Source organism: Callithrix jacchus, chromosome 9 (assembly GCF_049354715.1).
Source record: "Callithrix jacchus isolate 240 chromosome 9, calJac240_pri, whole genome shotgun sequence".
Lineage (NCBI taxonomy): Eukaryota > Metazoa > Chordata > Mammalia > Primates > Cebidae > Callithrix > Callithrix jacchus.
The window spans coordinates 124,382,741-124,404,701 of NC_133510.1; the positions used below are offsets into that span (position 1 = coordinate 124,382,741).

The 21,961-nt window shown below is 45.3% G+C and overlaps 1 protein-coding gene and 1 long non-coding RNA gene across 4 annotated transcripts in view; one reads left to right on the plus strand and one right to left on the minus strand.

Moving 5' to 3' along the window:
• Positions 1-12,145, plus strand: part of P2RX7 (purinergic receptor P2X 7) — a 54,257-nt gene extending 42,112 nt beyond the window's left edge. The window contains exons 12-13 of one of the 2 annotated variants that reach the window (XM_017976434.4): positions 2,747-2,848; positions 11,924-12,145. In XM_017976434.4, coding sequence (XP_017831923.3) covers positions 2,747-2,848; positions 11,924-12,013 — 192 coding nt within the window. In that variant the 3' untranslated portion in view covers positions 12,014-12,145. Of the gene's footprint in view, positions 1-2,746; positions 2,849-7,884; positions 11,893-11,923 lie in introns of those variants that run through there. The other variant, XM_002753098.5, reaches the window with a different exon arrangement.
• The window catches only part of LOC118144372 (uncharacterized), a 30,638-nt gene continuing 14,430 nt past the window's right edge, over positions 5,754-21,961 (minus strand). Inside the window, exons 3-5 of one of the 2 annotated variants that reach the window (XR_013522168.1) lie at positions 18,341-18,437; positions 17,679-17,738; positions 5,754-5,846 (exon numbers count right to left, since the gene is read on the minus strand). This is a non-coding gene — a long non-coding RNA (uncharacterized LOC118144372). Of the gene's footprint in view, positions 5,847-13,967; positions 17,739-18,340; positions 18,438-21,961 lie in introns of those variants that run through there. The other variant, XR_004729148.3, reaches the window with a different exon arrangement.

Sequence of the window (21,961 nt, forward strand, 5' to 3'; positions counted from 1 at the left end):
AGGACACGGAGAGATTCCATGATGTCACTGAGAAATGCACAAAGTTAGGCCCAAATCACAGGCTTAATCCTGCAGTGGACACATCTCTGGGCTCTACCCCATCAATTGTATCTCAGATACATTATTTGGTCTTGGAGAAGAATAGAAACAAAAATGGAGGGGCAAGAGAGAGGGAAGGCAAATTTTTATGTCCAGGACTTGTCCGTTTTGTCATATATTTATTCATTTATTTATTTTTATTTACTTTCAGACAGAGTCTTGCTCTGTCACCCAGGCTGGAGTGTAGTGTCTCAATCTCGGCTCACTGCAGCCTCTGCCTCCCAGGTTTAAGTGATTCTCCTGCCTCAACCTCCCAAGTAACTGGGAGCACGGGTGCACACCACCACACCCATCTAATTTTTGCATTTTTAGTAGAGACGGGGGCTTCACTATGTTGGCCAGGCTGGCCTTGAACTCCTGACTTCAAATGATCCACCCACTTGGCCTCCCACAGTGCTGGAGTGACAAGTGTGAGCCACTGTGCCTGGCTTGTTTTGTCATTTATTAAATTGGTATAGCCAAAACAAAAAAAAAAGAAAAGAAGAATAACGACTTTGGAGAACCATTCGGCAGTGACCAATCATGTTTAAATGGGACGTACTTTACAGCCTGGCATTTCCAGTTCTCCAAACCTACCCTAGAGAAACGCTCACATGAGTACCCAAGCAGTACACATATGCAAAACGTTCCATGCAGCATTGTTTATTACATTATTAATAATGTATGATTATTCACAGTGAAGAAATAGCATCTAACCAAATATCCAATAGGTGAATGGTGAAAGAAACTATGGTAAATCCATAGAAAGGAATACCAGGCACCAGTTTAAAAAAATGAGATAGATAATAATAATGGCAGACATAGGCCGGGCACAGTGGCTCATGCCTGTAATCCCAGCACTTTGGGAGGCTGAGGCGGGTGGATCACCTGAGGTCAGGAGTTTGAGACCAGCCTGACCAATACGGTGAAACCCCATCTTTAAAAAAAAAGTAAAAAATAATAATAATAATAATAATAATAATGGCAGACATTTACACAGCGCTTCTAAATGCTTCGTATATTAACTCACTGACTCTTCACAACCACTTGGTGTAAACAGATGCTAGTATTATCTCTTTGTATTGATGAGGAAATTGAGCCACAGGAAGGTTAAATAATCGGCCCAAGGCCAGGCACGGTGGCTCACACCTGTAATCCCCTCACTTTGGAGGCTGAGGCTGAGGCAGGCAGATCGCTTGAGGGCAAGAGTTTTGAGACCAGCCTGGCCAACATGGTGAACCCCGTCTCTACTAAGAATACAAAACTTAGCCAGGTGTGGTGGTGTACACCTGTAGTCCCAGCCATTTGGGAGACTGAGGCAGGAGAATTGCTTGAACCCGGTAGGTGAAGGTTGCAGTGAGCCAAGATCATGCCACTAGACTCCAGCCTGGGTGACAGAGGGAAACTCTATCTCAAAAAAAAAAAAAAAAAAAAAATACATACATACATACATATATATGTGTATATATATGGCTTGACGAGAGATCTCCAAGATATTTTGTAAAAAGGAAAAAAAGCAAACCATCAAACAATACATATGATATATAGGTTTAAAAAAAAACACTAGACACAGAAGTTAATCTATATATTTTCTACATGTATATGCTACATATACACAAGTGTACACACATCTACATATGTGTGGGTGTATATATGTACACAAAATTGTAGCAGCAATTGCTTCTGGAAAGGAGCTTAGGTGGGGGAGAAGTCACAGGGATTTTAGCATCATCTGTATTGTTTTGGTTTGATTAATCTGGACCTTATTAAGCAGGTCCTCTGCATTCAACTCCATGATTTCCTCCAAAGAGAAATCTCTGATGCCTAAAAACAAAGACAATTTATTTGTCTTTCCCTCATTTAAGGACATGATTGTCCTGTTCCAGCAGCTGAATGCACCATTCACTGTCCATTGTACATGCATTCGCAATTTGAAATGAAAGCTCATCTCTGCAGCTAAAACTAATCACCACTTCATGGCCCAAGATGAGATGAAATTTAACAAACATATCAATAATTAAAGTTGCAGTCATACAACTTTCTGGAGATACTGAATCTACAGTCACTGAAATTGAGAGAATATAACAAAGGAATTTTATGCAGCAATTGGGGGATCCAATGTAAAAACATTAAGTAGTAAGCTGTGGCTGTGTTGAATCTACAAGCTAAGATGTGTGGGGTAGCAGGGCGTGATGGTTCACACCTCTCATTCCAGCACTTTGGGAGGCCAAGGCGGGAGGATCACAAGATCAGGAGATGAGACCATCTTGGCCAATGTGGTGAAACCCTGTCTCTACTAAAATACAAAAAATTAGCCAGGCATGGTGGCAGGTGCCTGTCATCCCAGCTACTCAGGAGGCTGAGGCAGGGGAATTGCTTGAACCCGGAAGGCGGAGGCTGCAGTGAGCTGAGATCATACCACCGCACTCTAGTCTGGAGACAGAGGGAGACTCCGTTCCCCAACACCCCCACCCCCAAAAAAAGATGCATGGTGTTCCATTTCTTTACCTTTAGACTCAGAAATCATTAATTCTTGGTTAATGAGAGTTTTGGGCTGGCTTGTTCAATAGTCTATCATTTGGCAAAGGGAATAACAATTGCCTTTAGGTAGGCAATTCTTGATAATTCTGTACAAAAGTGGGTAAACTTTTAAATCATCTTTTTCTAGACATTAAAGTATGTGTCCTTTGTGGATGAATCCCACATTAGGATGGTGAACCAGCAGCTACTAGGGAGAAGACTGCAAAATGTCAAGGGCCAGGAAGTCCCAGTAAGTTAAATCACTTTTGCTCTTTTTTTCTTAAAGAAAATTTACTATTAAATTTAAACACATCTAGAAACTTGTACAAATCAAAACTAATGGATTTTAACAAAGTAAACATACTCATGTAACCAGCACTCAGATTAAAAAACTGAAAATTACTAGCAGGAGTCCCTCTTGTGCCCCCTTCCAATCACTACCGTCTCTCTTTTTTTAATTTTAAAAATTTGGCCAAGCACGGTGGCTCACACCTGTAATCCCCATACTTTGGAAGGCCAAGGAAGCCAGATCACTTGAGGTCAGGAGTTCAAGACCAACCTGGCCAATATGGTGAAACCCCGTCTCTACTAAAAATACGAAAATTAGCTAGGTGTGATGGCACACATGTAATCCCAGCTACTCGGGAGGCCGAGGCAGGAGAATTGCTTGAACCTGAGGGATGGAGTTTGCCGTGAGCCAAGACTGTGCCACTGCATTCCAGCCTGAGCAACAGAGCAAGACTCTGTCTCAAAAAAAAAAAAAAAGATGTATTTTTTAATTACAGATGAGGTCTCACTGTGTTGCCCAGGCTGGTCTCAAGCAATCCTCCCACCTCAGCTGTACCAAACCCAGCCAACTACCCTCCCTTAAAAGTAATCATTATCCTGTATCTAAGGATTAATTTTATTTCTGCTAGAATTGTCTGGACATTGAATCATGTAGTATGTAAGCAGCATATACTCAGTTGAGTGTCTGGCTTCCTTTACTCGACATTATTTTTGTGAGAGTTGTTCATGATGTTGTGTATAGTTCATTCTCATTGTATAATTCCACGTTATAAACATCCAACTTATTCAGCCATCCTACTGGTGATGGACATTTGGGTAGTGTCCAGTTGGGGGCTAATGCCAACAGTGCTGCTTCGGTCAACATGTGGCACTCTAGTGGGCAATTACCTAAGAGTGGAACTGCCGAGTCATAAGACAGACATATGTTCAGTTTTAGGAGACACTAACAAACCGTGCTGCAAAATGGTTGCTCTCATCCGCGCTCTCCCCAGCGGTTCTGGTTGCTGTGCGTCTTCAATTTCCTAGGGCTGAATTACCACAAACTAAATGGCTTGAAACAACAGAGTGTATTCTGCCACAGTTCTGGAGCCTAGAAGTCTGAAATAAAGGTGTTGGTAGGGCCCCTCTCTATCTGAAGGCTCTAGGGAGGAATCCTTCCTTGCCTCTTCCTGACACCTAGTGTTTATGACACTGACTGGGACCTCCAGTACAGTACTGAACAGACGTGACAACAGCAGCCATCTCTGCCTCATTCCCTATCTTAGGGAGAAAGGTTTTGTGTATTTCTTTGTTGTTTTTTGGGATGGAGTTTTGTTCTTGTTGACGTGATCTTGGCTCACTGCAAACTCTCCACCTCTGGGGTTCAAGCGATTCTCCTGCCTCAACCTCCCAAGTAGCTGGGATTATCAGCATGCACCACCATGTCCAGCTAATTTTGTATTTTTAGTAAAGACGGGATTTTTTCCACGTTTGTCAGGCTGGTCTCAAACCCCGACCTTGGGTGATCCGCCCACCTCAGCCTCCCAAAGTACTGGGATTACAGGTGTGAGCCACTGCGCCCAGCCTGCAGTAAGTTTTTAAGAATGCACTATCAGATAAGAAAATTCCCTTCTGTTTCTAGTTTGCTAAGCACTTCTATCATTAATGGATATTGATTTCTTAAATAATGTCTTTTTTTTTTCTTCTGGCTGGGTACAGAGGTTCATGCCTGTAATCCCAACACTTTGGGATGCCAAGGCAGGTGGATCACCTGAGGTCAGGAGCTCAAAAACACCCTGGCCAACATGGTGAAATCCTATCTCTATTAAAAATACAAAAATTATCCAGGCGTGGTGGTGCACGCCTATAATCCCAGCTACTCAGGATGCTGAGGTGGGAGAATTGCTTGAACCTGGGAGGCAGAGGCTGCAGTGAGCTGAGATCACACCACTGCACTCTAGCCTGGGCAACAGGACAAGAATCCATCTTAAAAACAAAAAGTTTTTTTGGCTCCTTTTGAAATAGCAATGAGTTTTCTTTTTTTTTTTTTTTCCTGTTATGTGGTGAATTGCACTGATTGGTTTTCAAATATTAAGCCAACCTTGCATTCCTGAAGTAAACTCAATTTGAATGTGTTGTACTATTCTTTGTATTTATTACTGAATTCCATTCACTAATATTTAGGATTTTTTTTTTTTTTGAGACGGAGTTTTGCTCTCGTTACCCAGGTTGGAGTGCAATGGTGCAATCTTGGCTCACCGCAACCTCCGCCTCCTGGGTTCAGGCAATTCTTCTGCCTCAGCCTCCTGAGTAGCTGGGATTACAGGCACGTGCCACCATGCCCAGCTAATTTTTGTATTTTTAGTAGAGACGGGGTTTCACCATGTTGACCAGGATGTTGTCGATCTCTTGACCTCGTGATCCACCTGCCTCGGCCTCCCAAAGTGCTGGGATTACAGGCATGAGCCACCACCCCCAGCCATATTTAGGATTTTTATATCTCTTCTTAAGAAACACTGGGCAAAGTTTTTCCATTCTTGTAATGTTTTTGTTGGATTTCAGTATGAAATCACTTAATGATGGGGATATGTTCTGAAAAGTGATCCAGGCTGAGGTGGGTGGATCACTTGAGTTCAGGAGTTCTAGACCAGCCTGGTCAACATGGTGAAACCCCATCTCTACTAAAAATACAAAAACTAGCCGGGTGTGGTGGCACATACCTATAATCTCAGCTACTTGGGAGGCTGAGGCAGGAGGATCATCTGAACCTGGGAGGCAGAAGATGCAATGAGCCGAGTTGAGCTAGACCCTCTCTCAAAAGAAAAAAACCAATTCACAAATACATACATTAGCCTAGGCTCCAGATCATCAATATCACCATCTTTTGCCTCCACGTCTTGTCCCACTGGAAGGTCTTCAGGGACAGTAACACACACAGCGCCATCATCTCCATAATAGCAAGGCTTTCTTCTGGGTATCTCCTGAAGAACACACCTGAGGCTGTTTCTTAACTGTTTTTAAATAAATAGAAGCAATACATTCTAAAGTGATAAATAGTATAGTAAATACATAAACCAGTACCAAAACTGTTTATTATCAAGTATTATGTCCTATACTAATTATATTTTATGCAACTGGCAGTGAGGTAGGCCTGTTTACGCCAGCGTCACCACGAACACGATAATGCACTGCAGTACAACGTGATGACGTACATGATGTCACTAGGGGATAGGAATGTTTCAGCTCCAGTGTAATCTTATGGGACCACCCTCATATATGTGGTCCGTCACTGACCAAAATGTCACTATGTGGCACACGACTGTATTCAGTGTGTGTGTGTGTGTGTATGTGCACTCACGTGATTATGGTAAAATATATGTAATGAAATTTACAATTTTAACCACCTGTGTCCGCTAAGCAGCCTCTCCCCATCCTCACTTTCCCCAGCTCCTGGTGACCACGAATCTACTCTCAGTCTCTCTGGATTTGCCTATTCTGTACATTTCCTGTGAATGGACTCGCACACTGTATGGCCTTTTGTGCCTGGCTTCTTTCATGCCGCACTGTATTTTCTAGATTCATCAGTGTTATAGCAGGTGTCAGCACTTCATTCCTTTTTATGGCTGAATAATATTCCATCACGTGGACATAATGTTTTGTTTATCCATTCATCAGTTGATGGACACTTACATTGTCTCCGCCCTTTGGCTGTGGTGAAAAATGCTGCTATGAGCATTCACATACAAGAACCATTTAATTTTAGTGTTCTTGACTCAGGCCTTCCTCATCCAGTAAATGAAAGTGTATGTTCCAAAGAATAGACACGGCAACCACAGCAACTTCCCTTAGATAATAGCAAATGGATTTGGCCGGGCGCGCTGGCTCACGCCTGTAATCCCAACACTTTAGGAGGCCAAGGTGGGCGGATCACCTGAGGTTGGGAGTTCAAGACCAGCCTGACCAACGTGGTGAAACCCCATCTCTACTAAAAATACAAAATTAACCAGGTGTGGTGGCACATGCCTGTAATCCCAACTACTCAGGAGGCTGAAGCAGGAAAATCACTCAAATCCAGGACGTGGAGGTTGCAGTGAGCCAAGATCGCGCCATTGCACTCCAGCCTGGGCAACAAGAATGAAACAACATCTCAAAAATAAAATAAAAGTGGATTTGCCAGGAAGGGGAACATGGTGGGAAAGAGAGAGCGGTGTTAAGTCAACAAGTATTTCCTGTCTCTCATGAGCTGTGCCCCAGCCCAGGCATCACGGATATGGCAGTAACAAAGCAGACACGGTCCCTGCTTCCGCATGGAAGAATCGTCATCAAGTAAACACATAAATTAGTAAGACAATTTCCAGTAGTGCTGTCCTGTAAAGAATGTGGAATAACATGGTGTGATAAGAGAATCACATGGGAGAAAGGCTGCTAGATAGGGTGGTCAGGCCAAGAGGCGACATCTCAACAGAAGCCTGGCTTTTCTGAATTTCATTTTCCAAAATCTATAAAATAGGTCAGGAGCAATGGCTCATGCCTGTAATCCCAGCACATTGGGAGGGTGAGGCAGCCGGATCACCTGAGATCAGGAGTTCCAGATCAGCCTGGCCAACATGGTGAAATCTTTTCTACTAAAAATATGAAAGAATTAGCTGGGCATGGTGGCATGCACCTGTAATCCCAGCCACTTAGGAGGCTAAGGCATGAAAATTGCTTGAATTTGGGAGGTGGAGGTTGCAGTGAGCCGAGATCGCACCACTGCACTCCAGCCTGGGAAACAGAGTGATACCCTCTCAAAAAAAAAATCTGTAAAATAGAGACAAGGATACATCTCTCACAGACACTTCAAAGGCTTGAATGAGGTAATGCTTCCAGAACACGCAGGGGCCTGACAGCCACACTTAATGAATGACAGCTACTCCAACTTATGTGATATTAAATGTAACTTTCCAGGTTAATAACGTTAAAGAACCTAGAACCTGAGGGGTTGTCTTTGCTAATAAGTTTGGGAACTTGCCATTCCAGAGACCTCCGGTGGACTTCACAGACTTGTCCAAGCTGCCCCTGGCCCTCCATGACCCACCCCCTACTCCTGGACAACCAGAGGAGATGCAGCTGCTTAGAGAGGAGACAACTCCTAGACCCAGGGACAGCCCAGTCTGGTGCCAGTGTGGAAGCTGCCTCCCATCCCAACTTCCAGAGAGCCACAGGTGCCTGGAGGAGCTCTGCTGCCGGAAAAAGCCGGGGGCCTGCATCACCACCTCAGAGCTGTTCAGGAAGCTGGTCCTGTCTAGGCACATCCTGCAGTTCCTCCTGCTCTACCAGGACCCCTTGCTGGCACTGGATGTGGACTCCACCAACAGCCAGCTGCGCCACTGTGCCTATAGGTGCTATGCCACCTGGCGCTTCGGCTCCCAGGACATGGCTGACTTTGCCATCCTGCCCAGCTGCTGCCGCTGGAGGATCCGGAGAGAGTTTCCCAAGAGTCAAGGGCAGTACAGTGGCTTCAAAAGTCCGTACTGAAGCCAGATGTGTGGCTCACGCCTGTAATCCCAGCACTTTGGGAGGCCAAGGCAGGCAGATCACCTGAGGTCAGGAGTTGGAGACCAGCCTGGTTAACAAGGCAAAATCCCATCTGTACTAAAAATACAAAAATTAGCCAGGGATAGTGGCATGTACCTATAATCCCAGCTACTCGGGAGGCTGAGGCACGAGAATCACTTGAATCCTGGAGGCGGAGATTTCAGTGAGCCAAGATTGCGCCACTGCACTCCAGCCTGGGAAACACAGCAAACTCCGTCTCAAAAAATAAAAATAAAGTCCTTACTGATAGCAGGGTGCTGTGGTAGCCACATTAACATGACCTTTGCTAGCATCTTGAACTTCACCTGCAAAGCTCTGTGGGCACATTTTCACCCAAAGGGAAATGTGCTTTTCATCTTCTATAGCACTCTGTGTCTGAGAGCAAAGTAACCTGGTTAAACAAACCAGAATCCCTCTGCCTGGACAGAGAGCAGAGAGATTCAGATGTAAGTCTCAACGCTGTCCCTAGGAAGCTGTGTGTGACCCTAGGCCTCTCGCCTCTGCCTCTGCTTCCCCATTGCCCAACTACTATGTCAGAGATACTGTGAGGATAAATTAGGTGTACATAAACTGTCTTGTTAATGTGTAAAGAGCTATGTGAATGCAAAACATTTCATTATGCGGTCAGACTAGGATAATGGCCAACTAAAAACAAAGCTTTTTGGTTCTGGTTGGAGAATGTGGAGGACTAAAGGTGGCCACAAACACTTTGATACTCAAATCCCCCAAGACCTAAGGGTCTTATCTCCTCCCCTTGAGTATGGGTGGCTCTGATTGTTTTATCCAAAAGTGAAAGCTGTGTTGCATCAGTTTCAGATCTCGGTCTTAAGAGATTGACAGCTGCTACTTCCTGTCCCTTGGAACTCTTGCGACCAGGGAAGCCAGACTCCATTTAAAAGTCTGTCTATCCTGGCCGGGCATGGTGGCTCATGCCTATAATCCCAGCACTTTGGGAGGCTGAGGAGGGCTGATCACATAAGGTCAGGAGTCTGAGACCCAACTCACCAACATGGTGAAACCACAGCTCTACTGAAAATATGAAAATTAGCTGGACACGGTGGTAGGTACCTGTAGCCCTAGCTATCAACAGGCTGCGACGGGAGAAATGCTTGAACCTGGGAGGTAGAGGTTACATTGAGCTGAGATCATGCCACTGCACTCCAGGCTGGGTGACAGAGCAAGACTCCATCTCAAAAAAAAAAAATGTCTGCCTATCCTGAGACCGCCCTGCTATGAGGAAGCCCAAGCAGCCATGTGGAAAGTGCCTGACCAGCCCCAGCTTTCAAGCCATCCAAGCTTGGTCACCAAACATAAGAGAGAAGTCTTCAGGTGATTCTGGACCCTACTAACATGTGACTGATACTGCATGATACATCCCAAGTAACAACTTCCCCATAAATGCAGAAAATCAAAATGCTATCTTAAGTCACTAAGTTTCGGGCTTGTTTGTTCCACAGCAAGATAACTGGAACAGAGAGCTAGCCTGACGAATGCGCACACAGACTCAGCCCATACCTTCCCTGGTTCTAATGTTCTTAGGGAGCCCAGGTCAACCCTGGAACCCTCAGGAACTTCGGTTTCCACTGGACAGTTCGAGACAGGCTATAGCCCAAATCAGTTAACTCACCAGACCAGCCCTGGAATCCATCAAATCTAATGCTGAGCTACCCAATGCAGTCCAATCCTCATCACAATTCTATGACTGAAGACCAGGCACTGTGGCTCACGCCTGTCATCTCAGGACTTTGGAAGGCTAAGGTGGGTGGATCATGAGGTCAAGAGTTCAAGACCAGCCTGGCCAACATGGTGAAACCCCATCTCTATGAAGAATACAAAAATTAGCTGGGCATGGTGGTGGGTGCCTGTAATCCCAGCTACTCGGGAGGCTGAGGCAGGAGAATCACTTGAACCTGGGAGGTTGAGGTTGCAGTGAACTGAGATCATGCCACTGCACTCTAGCCTGGATGACAGAGCAAGGCTCTGTCTCAAAAAAAAAAAAACAAAAAAAAACAAAAAACGGCCGGGCGTGGTGGCTCAAGCCTGTAATCCCAGCACTTTGGGAGGCCAAGGCGGGTGGATCACGAGGTCGAGAGATCGAGACCATCCTGGTCAACATGGTGAAACCCCGTCTCCACTAAAAATACAAAAAATTAGCTGGGCATGGTGGCGCATGCCTGTAATCCCAGCTACTCAGGAGGCTGAGGCAGGAGAATTGCCTGAACCCAGGAGGCAGAGGTTGCGGTGAGCCGAGATCGCGCCATTGCACTCCAGCCTGGGTAATAAGAGCGAAACTCCGTCTCAAAAAAAAAACAAAACAATGCTATGACTGAAAGTGACTAAAAAGCTGCCTTGATACCATTAACACCCTGTACTTTGCAGCCATTCAGAATTGACGCAGTCTGGATGCTAGCTACTTCAAAAACAACCCACAACCACACCTTTCCCATCTCCATCATCGACTGCTAAGAATAGGAAAATGCATAGTGACAGGTGTTAGGATCCTGCTTTAGGGTTTCCTTTCCCTGGTTTTGTCACCAGAGTTGGCTATTTAACTGTTTCTAAACAACGACCATTTAATCAAACAGTTTGGAGACCACTGTTAAATATTGCGACTGATAAAGGATCTGTGAATTTTTTATACATATTCTAAGAGTTACCATTTTGATACCTTTTAAAAACCAGCAGCTTTCTAGGCTATTCGTGTAGAACAGCATGAATAAAAACGTTTTTGATACAGGGTTTTATCTGGCTTTAAACTCAGGAACCAAGTTAATTATGCCAGATTGAACTTTGATTTTTCACTACCTTTTCAAAGATATTTTTTAAAGTGCATTATTATATATGATTTCTTTGGAGTTGACACTTCTTTACTCCAGGAATTCTATGTCACTGTTACAGGTTTCCATTCTGATGGCCTCTGGGCCTTTGTACCTTCGTATTTGGTGCCTTATTCCTAGTACATTTCTGTCACCTTAATGAGGCCGCAGATGGAGTCAAAATGTGAAATGACAAATCATCACTGGATCCATCTGCTTTTCCTCACCTTCCCCACTGATGCTCTGGGCGAGAGAGTGACGTGTCGCTTCAACTGTGTAACATGTCACACACGTCCCACAATAACAGGCGTCATCGTTGTATTCTTAGTTTTAGTTTATTGTAGAAAATAATGTCATCTCCACAGGCGATGGGAGTCACATTTTGTAGGATGTGTTTTCTTATACTTAAAAGCTGTCTTCTGCTATGGTAACTGCCAGGATTCATGGCTTCATCTCTGTGTCAGAAAAGAAGGGATCTGCTTTCTCTTGGCTGATTTCATATAATATCGGTAATGAACTTTCATTCCTCATTCGAATGGGGAATTACTTTTTAAACCCTTCCTGATTTTAGCCTGGTGATGTAAGTGTCCTTAATGTCACTGTTTTGATAATTAAAAAAATGATGTAAAATTTATTTAAGTCTTCTTTCTTTCCTTTCCTTTCAGAAGGTCCCCAAATCACAGTTAACTCGTTCATGGACACATTTGTTCAACAACTGTTCATTGAGACACTCTCCAGAGATCGAGGATAAATAAGGTTGCTGGTCTCATGAAAATATGAAGAGATGAAAAATAATTCAAGCAAATGGAATCTGGCAACTGGTGCTGAGTATCATGGTGAAGAGGCAAATGAGGCCATGAGAGCTTATAGCAGGGGAATTTAGCCTACTGGGGTCAGCCTACCTGAGGAAGGAATGTTTTAGCTAAAATTTGAAGGATGAGCACTACTTAAATAGTGAATGGGGAAGGAAGGAGCACTCTCAGCAGAGAGAACAATATGTGCAAAGGTCCTGGGGCAGGAAAAGCATAGCAGGTTTACAGAACTTAGAGACCTGTATGTGCCATAAACAGTACAGGGAAGTAAGGCATGAGTCATGGTTGGAAGCAGGCAGGGGCTAGGCTTCCTGGAATCTTGTGGGTCACAGTAGAGTTTGTCTTTATCCTAAGACCTAAGCCACATAAAGGTTCTAAACAGGAGCCTGGTGAGATCATATTTAATTCTGATTTTGATTTTTTTGTTTTTTTTATTTGTTTTGAGATAGAGTCTTCCTCTGTTGCCTAGGCTGGAGTACAGCGTGGCTTGATCTTGGCTGACTACAACCTCTGCCTCCTGGGTTCAAGTGATTCTCCTGCCTCAGCCTCCTGAGTATCTGGGATTACAGGCACGCGCCACCACACCCAGCTAATTTTTGTATTTTTAGTAGAGACAGGGTTTCACCATGTTGACCAGGATAGTCTCAAACTCCGGACCTCAAGTGATCTGCCAAAGTGTTGGGATTACAGGCATGAGCCACTGCGCCCAACCACCATATTCATTTGTAAACACTCACTGCGATCACTGTGTGGAAAATGAGCTAGGAGCGGTGGTGGATATGCTCTTTGTTTTTGTTTCAGTCTTTCCCTACTCCATGAAACATTTGTCCCACATAAGCGGCCAAATAGAATGTTTCTCTTTTCTTCCCTCCTCTTCCTCTTGGGAAGTCACCAAAAAAAGGTGGAAAAAATTGGCAGCAAGAGAAAAGGAGGAAAAGCTTCAGTGTGCCTTGAATTTTGGAATAGCCCCTGCCCCAAGTTGGCAGGGATGAGACTGCTTGTAGAGCTTCAGATCACAGGAAGGAGTGCAGCAAATCAGGAGACGAGGGGCAGCCAGCAGGGCCCACTGGGTATCCACCCTGCGGTGTAAGGCCTAAAATCAAGGTCTCATATGAGGTGCTGCCTTGACATCAGGTGAAATCAGGAGTGCCTAGAATAGCCTAACCCCAAGTTTCTCTCCCAGTCCTCCCTTGGCTAAGGGTGCCCAGTGCAACAACCTTCCCTGTCAAACAGACCCAATAAAACAGATAGCAGTTCCTGCTAACCCATGGAACTGTCCAAATGAGCCAATCACATCCTCCAGGGAAACCAGGTCCTCCTCACCCTCTTGTTGCTACAGAGCGTGCCCCCCACCGGCCCTGGTCGTTCACTCTGTTTCTGTGTGGCCCTGCACAGCATGTGGGGGTCTTCCTCCCTGAGCTGTGAGTGTGTGTGACCAAAAATTGCTGCCAATCTCATCTGCCCAGTGTTGGGTGTCACATGTTTAGCCATCCCCAGAACCCTGGGGTGGGAAGTGGGAATCCCTCCCTCGCCACTGAGGTAAAGAGGAGGTTATTAAAACATCCCTAATTGGGCCAGGGCAGTGGCTCACGCCTGCAATCCCAGTACTTTGGGAAGCTGAGGCAGGTGGATTATCTGAGGTCAGGAGTTTGAGACCAGCCTGGACAACATGGTAAAACCCTGTTTCTCCTAAAAATACAAAAAATTAGCTGAGCATGGTGGCCAGCGCCTGTAATCCCAGCTACTTGGGAGGCTGAGGCAGGAGAATCACTTGAACCTGGGAGGCAGAGTTTGCAGTGAGCCAAGATCACACCACTGCACTCCAGCCTGGGCAACAAGAGTGAAACTCCATCTCAATCAATCAATCAATCAATAAAATAAATCTCTAATTCCAGGCCAACCAGCAGCCCTAAAAAATTAATCTTGGTTTGGTTTCTGCCCAAAGTCATGGTCACACAAAGCCCTGCCTACTAGAGGCAATAAGGAACCATGACCACCACCCCCATTTATTCAAATTATCTACTTGGATGTACCAGGTTGGGTTTCACCCTCCGATGTTTGTACGTTTCTCAACCCATATTCTAATCCCATGCAGTCATCATTCAGGAAGATCCCCTGACTCAACTTTTCTTTTTTGAAAAAATTAGAAATTCCCATTTTCTTTCACTTTAACTGTGACCTTTCAGCTTCCTGTTTTTCATTCCCGAGGGCTATGAATCATAGTTCCAAAATAAATGATGATCTATGGAGAGGAGTTTGCATTTCCAACATCCTTAGCTAACTTTAATGAATTATGATAGTCACGTGATCCTGAGGCTTCGGGAATCGGAGGAGGCGGCTGACACTGACTCACCATTTTAACCAAATAAGCATCGCACCTAAGCTTGGATAAGGGCCAACTCACACTAACAGGGCTCTTGTGTAAGCTTGTTCAGTCTGGTAAGTTATGAGTATTTATGTTTTATTTCTCCCAAAAAACAATAAGCCCCTCAGAGGCAAGGAACTCATCTTGGTTTTTGTCCCTTCCACACCTATCTCATCGCAATGGTGTGTGGGCACTGGAAACAGACCACCTGAGTTTAAATCCTGGCTTGGTCACTTATTGGCCAAGTGGCCCGATACAGTTTGGTTGTGTCCCCACCCAAATCTCATCTTGAATTGTACTCCTATAATTCCCATGTGTTGTGGGAGGGACCCAGTGGGAGACAACTGAATCATGGGGTGGCTTCCCTCATACTGTTCTCGTTGTAGTGAATAAGTCTCATGAGATCTGAGAGTTTTATAAGGGGTTTCTCCTTTCATTTGGCTCTCATTCTCTTTTTGCCTGCCACCACGTAAGATGTGGCTTTGCTGCTCCTTGCCTTTGCCAGGATTGTGAGGCCTCCCCAGCCCTGTGTAACTGTGAGTCAACTAAACCTCTTTCCTTTATAAATTACCCAGTCTTGGGTATGTCTTTATTAGCAGCGTAAGAACAGACTTCAGCGTAAGAACATGGCTTCAGGCAGCTTCTCATGAGTCTAGCTATGGTAGCTATTCTTATGATTTGGATGGTGCCCAAGCATCGCTCTTGAGCTCCAGGCCCATATATCTAACCACCTCCAGATATTCTATACTTAAATGGTTTAGCGGCAACTCAAACTGATACAAAAGACAAATCATGATCTCTGTTCACCCCATCCACCCACATGTGACTTCCAGAGCTCTAAGTTCAGCCAGTAGCACCACCTGCCATGAGCTCAACTTCCCAAGCCAAAGTTCAAAGGACACCTTGATGTCTCCCTTCTCCTTCCCCATCTGTCCAACCTTATCCCTTCATTATGAGGTTGCACTTACTGGGCACCCCGGCACTGTGCAGGAGCTGGGGATGAACAGGTGAAGACGACAGGCTCTTTGGGAGGTTAGGTGCAGTGTGAGAGACAGGTAATCACAGTGAAAAGAAATGGGTTGAGGACAGCTTGGAATAGATTTTGAAAGAAACAAGCAGGATCCTGTGATAGGAGCAAGGGAATTACTTCTGATAGGGAGCAGGGAGGGTTTCTCCAAGGAAGTGGCATTTACGCTAGATCTGAATATCGAGAAAGAACCTGCTGGAATGAGTTGAAAGATGGGCATTCCAGGAAGAGCGACAGCAAACACAAAGCTGAGAAGTGAGAGAGAAATAAGAGTGTCCCAGAGCTGGGTGCGGGGGCACACACCTGTGATGCCAGCAACGAGAGATCATCCCTTAAGCCAGGAGTTTGAGGCCAGCCTGGATAACATAGTAATATTCTATCTCAAAAAGAAAGAAAAGCAAAGAAATGAGCGTGTTCCAGGAACTGTCGGATGGCCAGTGCAACCATGCTCCGAGAGCACAGACTTGCTTGTTTTCTTACTGCCTCCTAAACCGTGTGGTCCCGTTTCACTGAAACAGAAGCTCAGAGAAAGGTGAAGTTCACACACGCAAGCACAGCCTTGGGAGGGTTATGAAGCTCGTGAGATATAAGCAGACCCTCACTGGAGGAGGGGGCGGGAAACAGTGGGATGAGAGGAGGCATTCCCAACAGGACCAGCGGCACAAGTCAGGCCCAGAAAGAAATGACTACGATAGCGGAGGGAGATTAAATGGCACTGATTTGGGAAAACCTTCAAAAAGAAAAAAAGGCCAAGATGTTTGAGCCAGGTGCAAAGTTAAGATAGAGCCATTCTTGGGGCTGAAAGAGGACACAAGGAAGCAATGACTTAACATCCCTCAGACATGAGGACATGGGATGGGAGGGGAAGCCTGGGATAGTGACATCATTTAGGAGTCTGCTGGGATTATATAGGAGTGTCTCAACAAGCTCCCTCCTGTACCACTGAATTGGTGGTGGTGATGGAAAGAAAAGGACGACTCATTAAAATGTATTTCTTTTTCTTTTTTTTTTTGTAAAGATAGGGTGTCCCCATCTTGCCCAAGCTGGTCTTGCACTCCTGGCCTCAAGCAGTCCTCCCACCTGGGCTCTCAAAGCTCTGGGATTACAGGTGTGAGCCACCACCCCAGCCTGGCTAAATGAATTTTTAAAAATTCCTTTAAGTCGGTTAAGTAAATTATGGCACATTCATATAACAGAAGAGTTTGCAGCTATTTTAAATGATGCCACAGAAAGACAGTTAATGACATGGACAGATGTTCAAGGCAGAACACAGCATGTACGACATTTCTTTCTTAAGGAGAATCTGAGCTGTTAACTAGATCTTTTTTTTCCTGAAGAGAGAGTATTTATTAAAAATCTTTAACTTTAAGTGCACATTTAAGCAGACGAAGAAGAACTGCCTCATTCCTCCTTGGAATATGTTATAGATAATAACAAACTTTTTTTTATTGAGATGAAGTCTCACTCTTGTTGCCAAGACTGGAGTGCAATGGTGCAATCTCAGCTTACTGAAACTGCCACCTCCCAGGTTCAAGAGATTCTCCTGCCTCAGCCTCCCAAGTAGCTGGAATTACAGGCACCTGCCACCATGCCTGACTAATTTTTGTATTTTTTGTAGAGACAAGGTGTCACCATGTTGGCCAGGCTGGTCTCGAACCCCTGACCTCAGGCGATCCACCTGCCTTGGACTCCCAAAGTGCTGTGATTACAGGCGTGAGCCACCACGCCCAGAGATAATAAATTTTATCATTTGGAGACATCAAGAAATGTTAGTGGCATTTCCTGAAATCCAGAAATCATGCTTAAAAACCATCTTGGGCTGGGTACAGTGGCTCATGACTGTAATCCCAGCACTTTGGGAGGCTAAGGTGGGTGGATCACGAGGTCAAGAGATCGAGACCATCTGGGCCAACATGGTGAAACCCTGTCTTTACTAAAAATACAAAAATTGGCCCGACATGGTGGCATGCACCTGTAGTCCCAGCTACTCAGGAGGCTGAGGCAGGAGAATCGCTTGAACCCAGGAGGCAGAGGTTGCAGTGAGCTGAGGTCATGCCACTGCACTCCAGCCTGGGCGACAGAGCAGACTCCGTCTCAAAAGAAAACGAACAAAAAGAATTTCCCATACATGCGACAACATGGAGAAATCTTGAAAACATTATGCCACATGAAATAAGCAAGACACAAAAGAACAAATATTGTGTGATTTCACTTACATGAATTGCCTAGAACAGGCAAGATCATGGAGGCAGAAAGTAGAAGAGAGGTGACCACACCTGGAAGGGAAGTGGGATGTGCGTTACTGCGGAATGGGTATAGCACTTCTGTTTCAGATGATGAAAACGTTCTGAAAGTGGACAGTGGCGATAGCTGCACGACTCTGTGAATGTACTCAATGCCACTAAATTATATATTTAAAAATTGTTCAAAGTTGGCCAGGCAAGGTGGCTCATGCCTGTAATCCCAGCACTTTGAGAGGCCAGGGAGGACAGATCACAAGGTCAGGTGTTTGAGACCAGTCTGGCCAACATGGTGAAACCTCGTCTCTACTAAAAATACAAAAATTAGCTGGTCATGGTGGTGTGGGACCTGTGGTCCCAGCTACTCGGGAGATTGAGGCATAATCACTTGAACCTGGGAGGCAGAGAGGTTGCAGTGAGCCAAGATTACATCATTGCACACCAGCCTGGGCGACAGAGTGAGACTCCGTTTCAAGAACAAAAAAAAGGCCAGGCATGGTGGGTCATGCCTGTAATCCCAGCACTTTGGGAGGCCAAGGCAGGTAGATCACAAGGTCAGGAGTTCAAGACTATCCTGGCTAACACGTGAAAACCCCGTCTCTCTAAAAACACAATTAGCTGGGCGTAGTGGCACGCACCTGTAGTCCCAGCTACTCAGGAGCCTGAGGCAGGTGAATTCCTTTGACAGGGAGGCAGAGGTTGCAGTGAGCTGAGATCACGCCATTGCATTCCAGCCTGGGTAACAGAAAGAAAAAAAATGGTTAAAAATTACAAATTTTACATTATGTATATTTACCAACATTTTTTAAATCACAAAAAAAAAACCCACTAATGTTTGACAACTGTGAGATTTCTGTGAAAATTTCTTTATGTAATTAAAAAAACGTAATTGTTTATGCAGAATCTTGTCATTCTTTTGGTGTGAGTCTCATTGGAAGCTTGGATTCGTGTGCTAATTTCAATTCTTGTGCCCTCCAAATGTATATGAAAGTACTTTTTTAAGAAAATATTCCACTGGAGAGGCCCAGGATAAAAGACTCCACCTCAAAAATAAATAAATTAATTAATTAAATAAAATAAGAAATGAATTAAAAAACTAGGTCCACAAAGGGACTCGTGGATCTCTGTGTCTGAGCCAGGCTTGTGTGCAGGGTGGCCTCGAATGTGCCCCGGCCCGTTTGCAGAGTTTGAGGACCGCCTGACACAGCACCTGGGTGTAGCACCTGGAAGCTGCTCGCTCAGGTTCTTCCACATTAGCTCCTGTGTCACTCACTGGGAGAGCAAAGCGGCTTGGCCCGCAAGGAGGGGTAGGTGGGAAAACCCATAAACAGCCAGATAGTGTCAGTGTCAATTGCTGTGAATGTTTTGCCAGGTGGAAGCTTTTGAATGTGCCACAGAGGCCCCATTAAAAAGTGGCTGGGACAGGTCATCCTAGAAATGAAGGTGGCGCACAGGGCAGGCTGAAACTGCTGCCTCCTAGACGCAGATCCAGATGTGGAAGTAAAGCAGAAGGGGTGAAATTAGAGCGTGCAGGGCATTTTAGGAGGGGGAGTCCCCGTGGGAAACTCACTTTAAGAAAATCCCATTGATAAAAATCTACATTTACAAGCTAAGTAAATGGGAGGGATGAGAGTGATTTTTGCTTGACAAAGGGGTTCATAAGAAGATAAGTTTCCTGCCAGGCGCGGTGGCTCAAACCTGTAATCCCAGCACTTTGGGAGGCCGAGGCAGGTGGTCAAGAGATCGAGACCATGCTGGTCAACATGGTGAAACCCCGTCTCTACTGAAAATACAAAAAATTAGCTGGGTATGGTGGCACGTGCCTGTAATCCCAGCTACTCAGGAGGCTGAGGCAGGAGAATTGCTTGAACCCAGGAGGTGGAGGTTGCGGTGAGCCGAGATCGTGCCATTGCACTCCAGCCTGAGTAACAAGAGCGAAACTCCGTCTCAAAAAAAAAAAAAGATAAGATTCCTTCAAGAACACCTGAATGAAATTGTAAAAACTGAGTCCTCCCTTTCAGGAGCTTGTCTATGGAAGAGGCAGAAGGATGAGCAGATCCTGGCTGTGAGGGCACTTTAGCCCAGGGCAGTGGTGCGTGCCTATAGTACCAGCGACTGGGGAGGTTGAGGCAGGAGAACTGCTTGAACCCGGGAGGCGGAGGTTACAGTGAGCAGAGACACTGAAAACTAAGCACTCTTAGTTTTCTTATTTTCAAAAGAAAAGGATTAAGCTAAACATGATCTCTAAGGTACTTTTTAAATTTTTCTTTATTTTATTTATTTAATTTTTTTGGAGACAGGGTCTATGTCACCCAGGCTGGAGTGCAGTGGCATGAACATAGCTCACTGCATCCTCAATCTCCGGGGCTCAAGTGATCCTCCTGCCTCAGCCTCCCAAGGAGCTGGGACTACAGGCACATGCCATCATGCCTGGCTAATTTTTTTACATTTTATAGAGACGAGGTCTCACCATGTTGCACAGGCAAGTCTCAAACTCCTAGGCTCAAAGAATCTCTTGCCTCGGCCTCCCAAAGTGCTGGGATTATAGACATGAGCTACCGCACCCAGCTTGTAAAGTACTTTTAATCTCAAAATGTGAGGATGGGCCGGGCATGGTGACACTTTGGGAGGCCAAGGTGGGCAGATCACGAGGTCAGGAGTTTGAGACCAGCCTGGCCAAAATGGTAAAACCGTGTCTCTATAAAAATGCAAAAATTATCCCCAGAAACATTAGGCAAAATAAATAATAAAAAGAAATAAAAATAAAAATGCAAAAATTAGCTTGGCATGGTAGCAGGCACCTGTAATTTCAGCTACTCGGGAGGCTGAGGCAGGAGGATCACTTGAAACTGGAAGGCAGAGGTTGCAGTGAGATTAGATGGCACCAGTGCACTCCAGCCTGGGCAACAGAGTGAAACTTCATCCCCCCGCGCGCGCACACACACACACACACACACACACACACACAAAAGTGAGGATGTTCTGTGCTAGATAAAAGGGATAACAATAATGGCCAGGCGTAATGGTTCATGCTTGTAATCCCGGCACTTGGGGAGGCTGAGGTGGGTGGATCACCTGAGGTCAGGAGTTCAAGATCAGCCTGACCAACATAGTGAAAACCTGTATCTACTAGAAATACAAAAATCAGCCTCATGAGGTCACATGCACCTGTAGTCCCAGCTACTTGGGAGGCGGAAGCAGGAGAATCGCCTGAAGGGAGGCCAAGGTTGCAATGAGCCAAGATCATGCCACTGTACTCCAACCTGGGTGACAGTGAGACTCCGTCTTCAAACCAAAACAAAACAAAGTAATAATAACAATAATCTCAAAATGCTCTCTCCATTGTATAAAATGAGACCAATTTGTGCCTGACGTTATGCTTCTATGAAGTACTTGGCAAACCAGCCAGTAAGTGTCAGTGAATGTACTGCATTATCTAAGACTGAGGTCCACACCATGGCCTCGAAAGCCTCCTTGATTAGGCCTCTGGCTGCCTCTCGGGAGCTTAGCTCACATCACCCTCCTCCCTGCCCACTATGCTCCATTCATATTGACCTTCCTTCTGCTCCTGGAACACACCAAGCCCATTCCTACCTCAGGGACTTAGCACCTGCTATTCCCTTTGCCAGGAATACTTTCCCCCAAGCAAAGTATTCAGAGAGCTGGCTTCTTCCTGACATCCAGGTCTCCGCTCAGAAGGACTTCCTCAGAGAGGGCCTCACTCAAACTATTAGATATAGAACAAATTCAACACCCAGCCAAGAAGGTGCTTTTTTTTTTTTTGACCCAGAGTCTTGCTCTGTTGCCCAGGCTGTAGTGCAGTGGCACAATCTCAGCTCGCTGCAACCTCTGCCTCCTGGGTTGAAGCAATTCTCGTGCCTCAGCCTCCTGAGTAGCTGGGATTACAGGCGCATGCCACTGAATCTGGCTAATTTTTGTATTTTTAGTAGAGATGGGTTTTCACCATGCTGGCCAGACTGGTCTCGAACTCCTGACCTTGGACGATCCATCCGCCTCGGCCTCCCAAAGTGTTGGGATTACAGGCATGAGCCACTACACCCAGCTGGTACATTCTTTTTTACGATACACAAGGAAGAGTTATAACAGATACGCATTTTCCTCAATACGTTCCCAACAGCAATATGATACAGAGCAGGTTCTCTAACCACATTTCAATAAAATTAGAAATTAATTTTTTTTTTTGAGACAGAGTCTCACTGTTGTCCAGGCTGGAGTACTGTGGTGCAATCTCTGCTCAC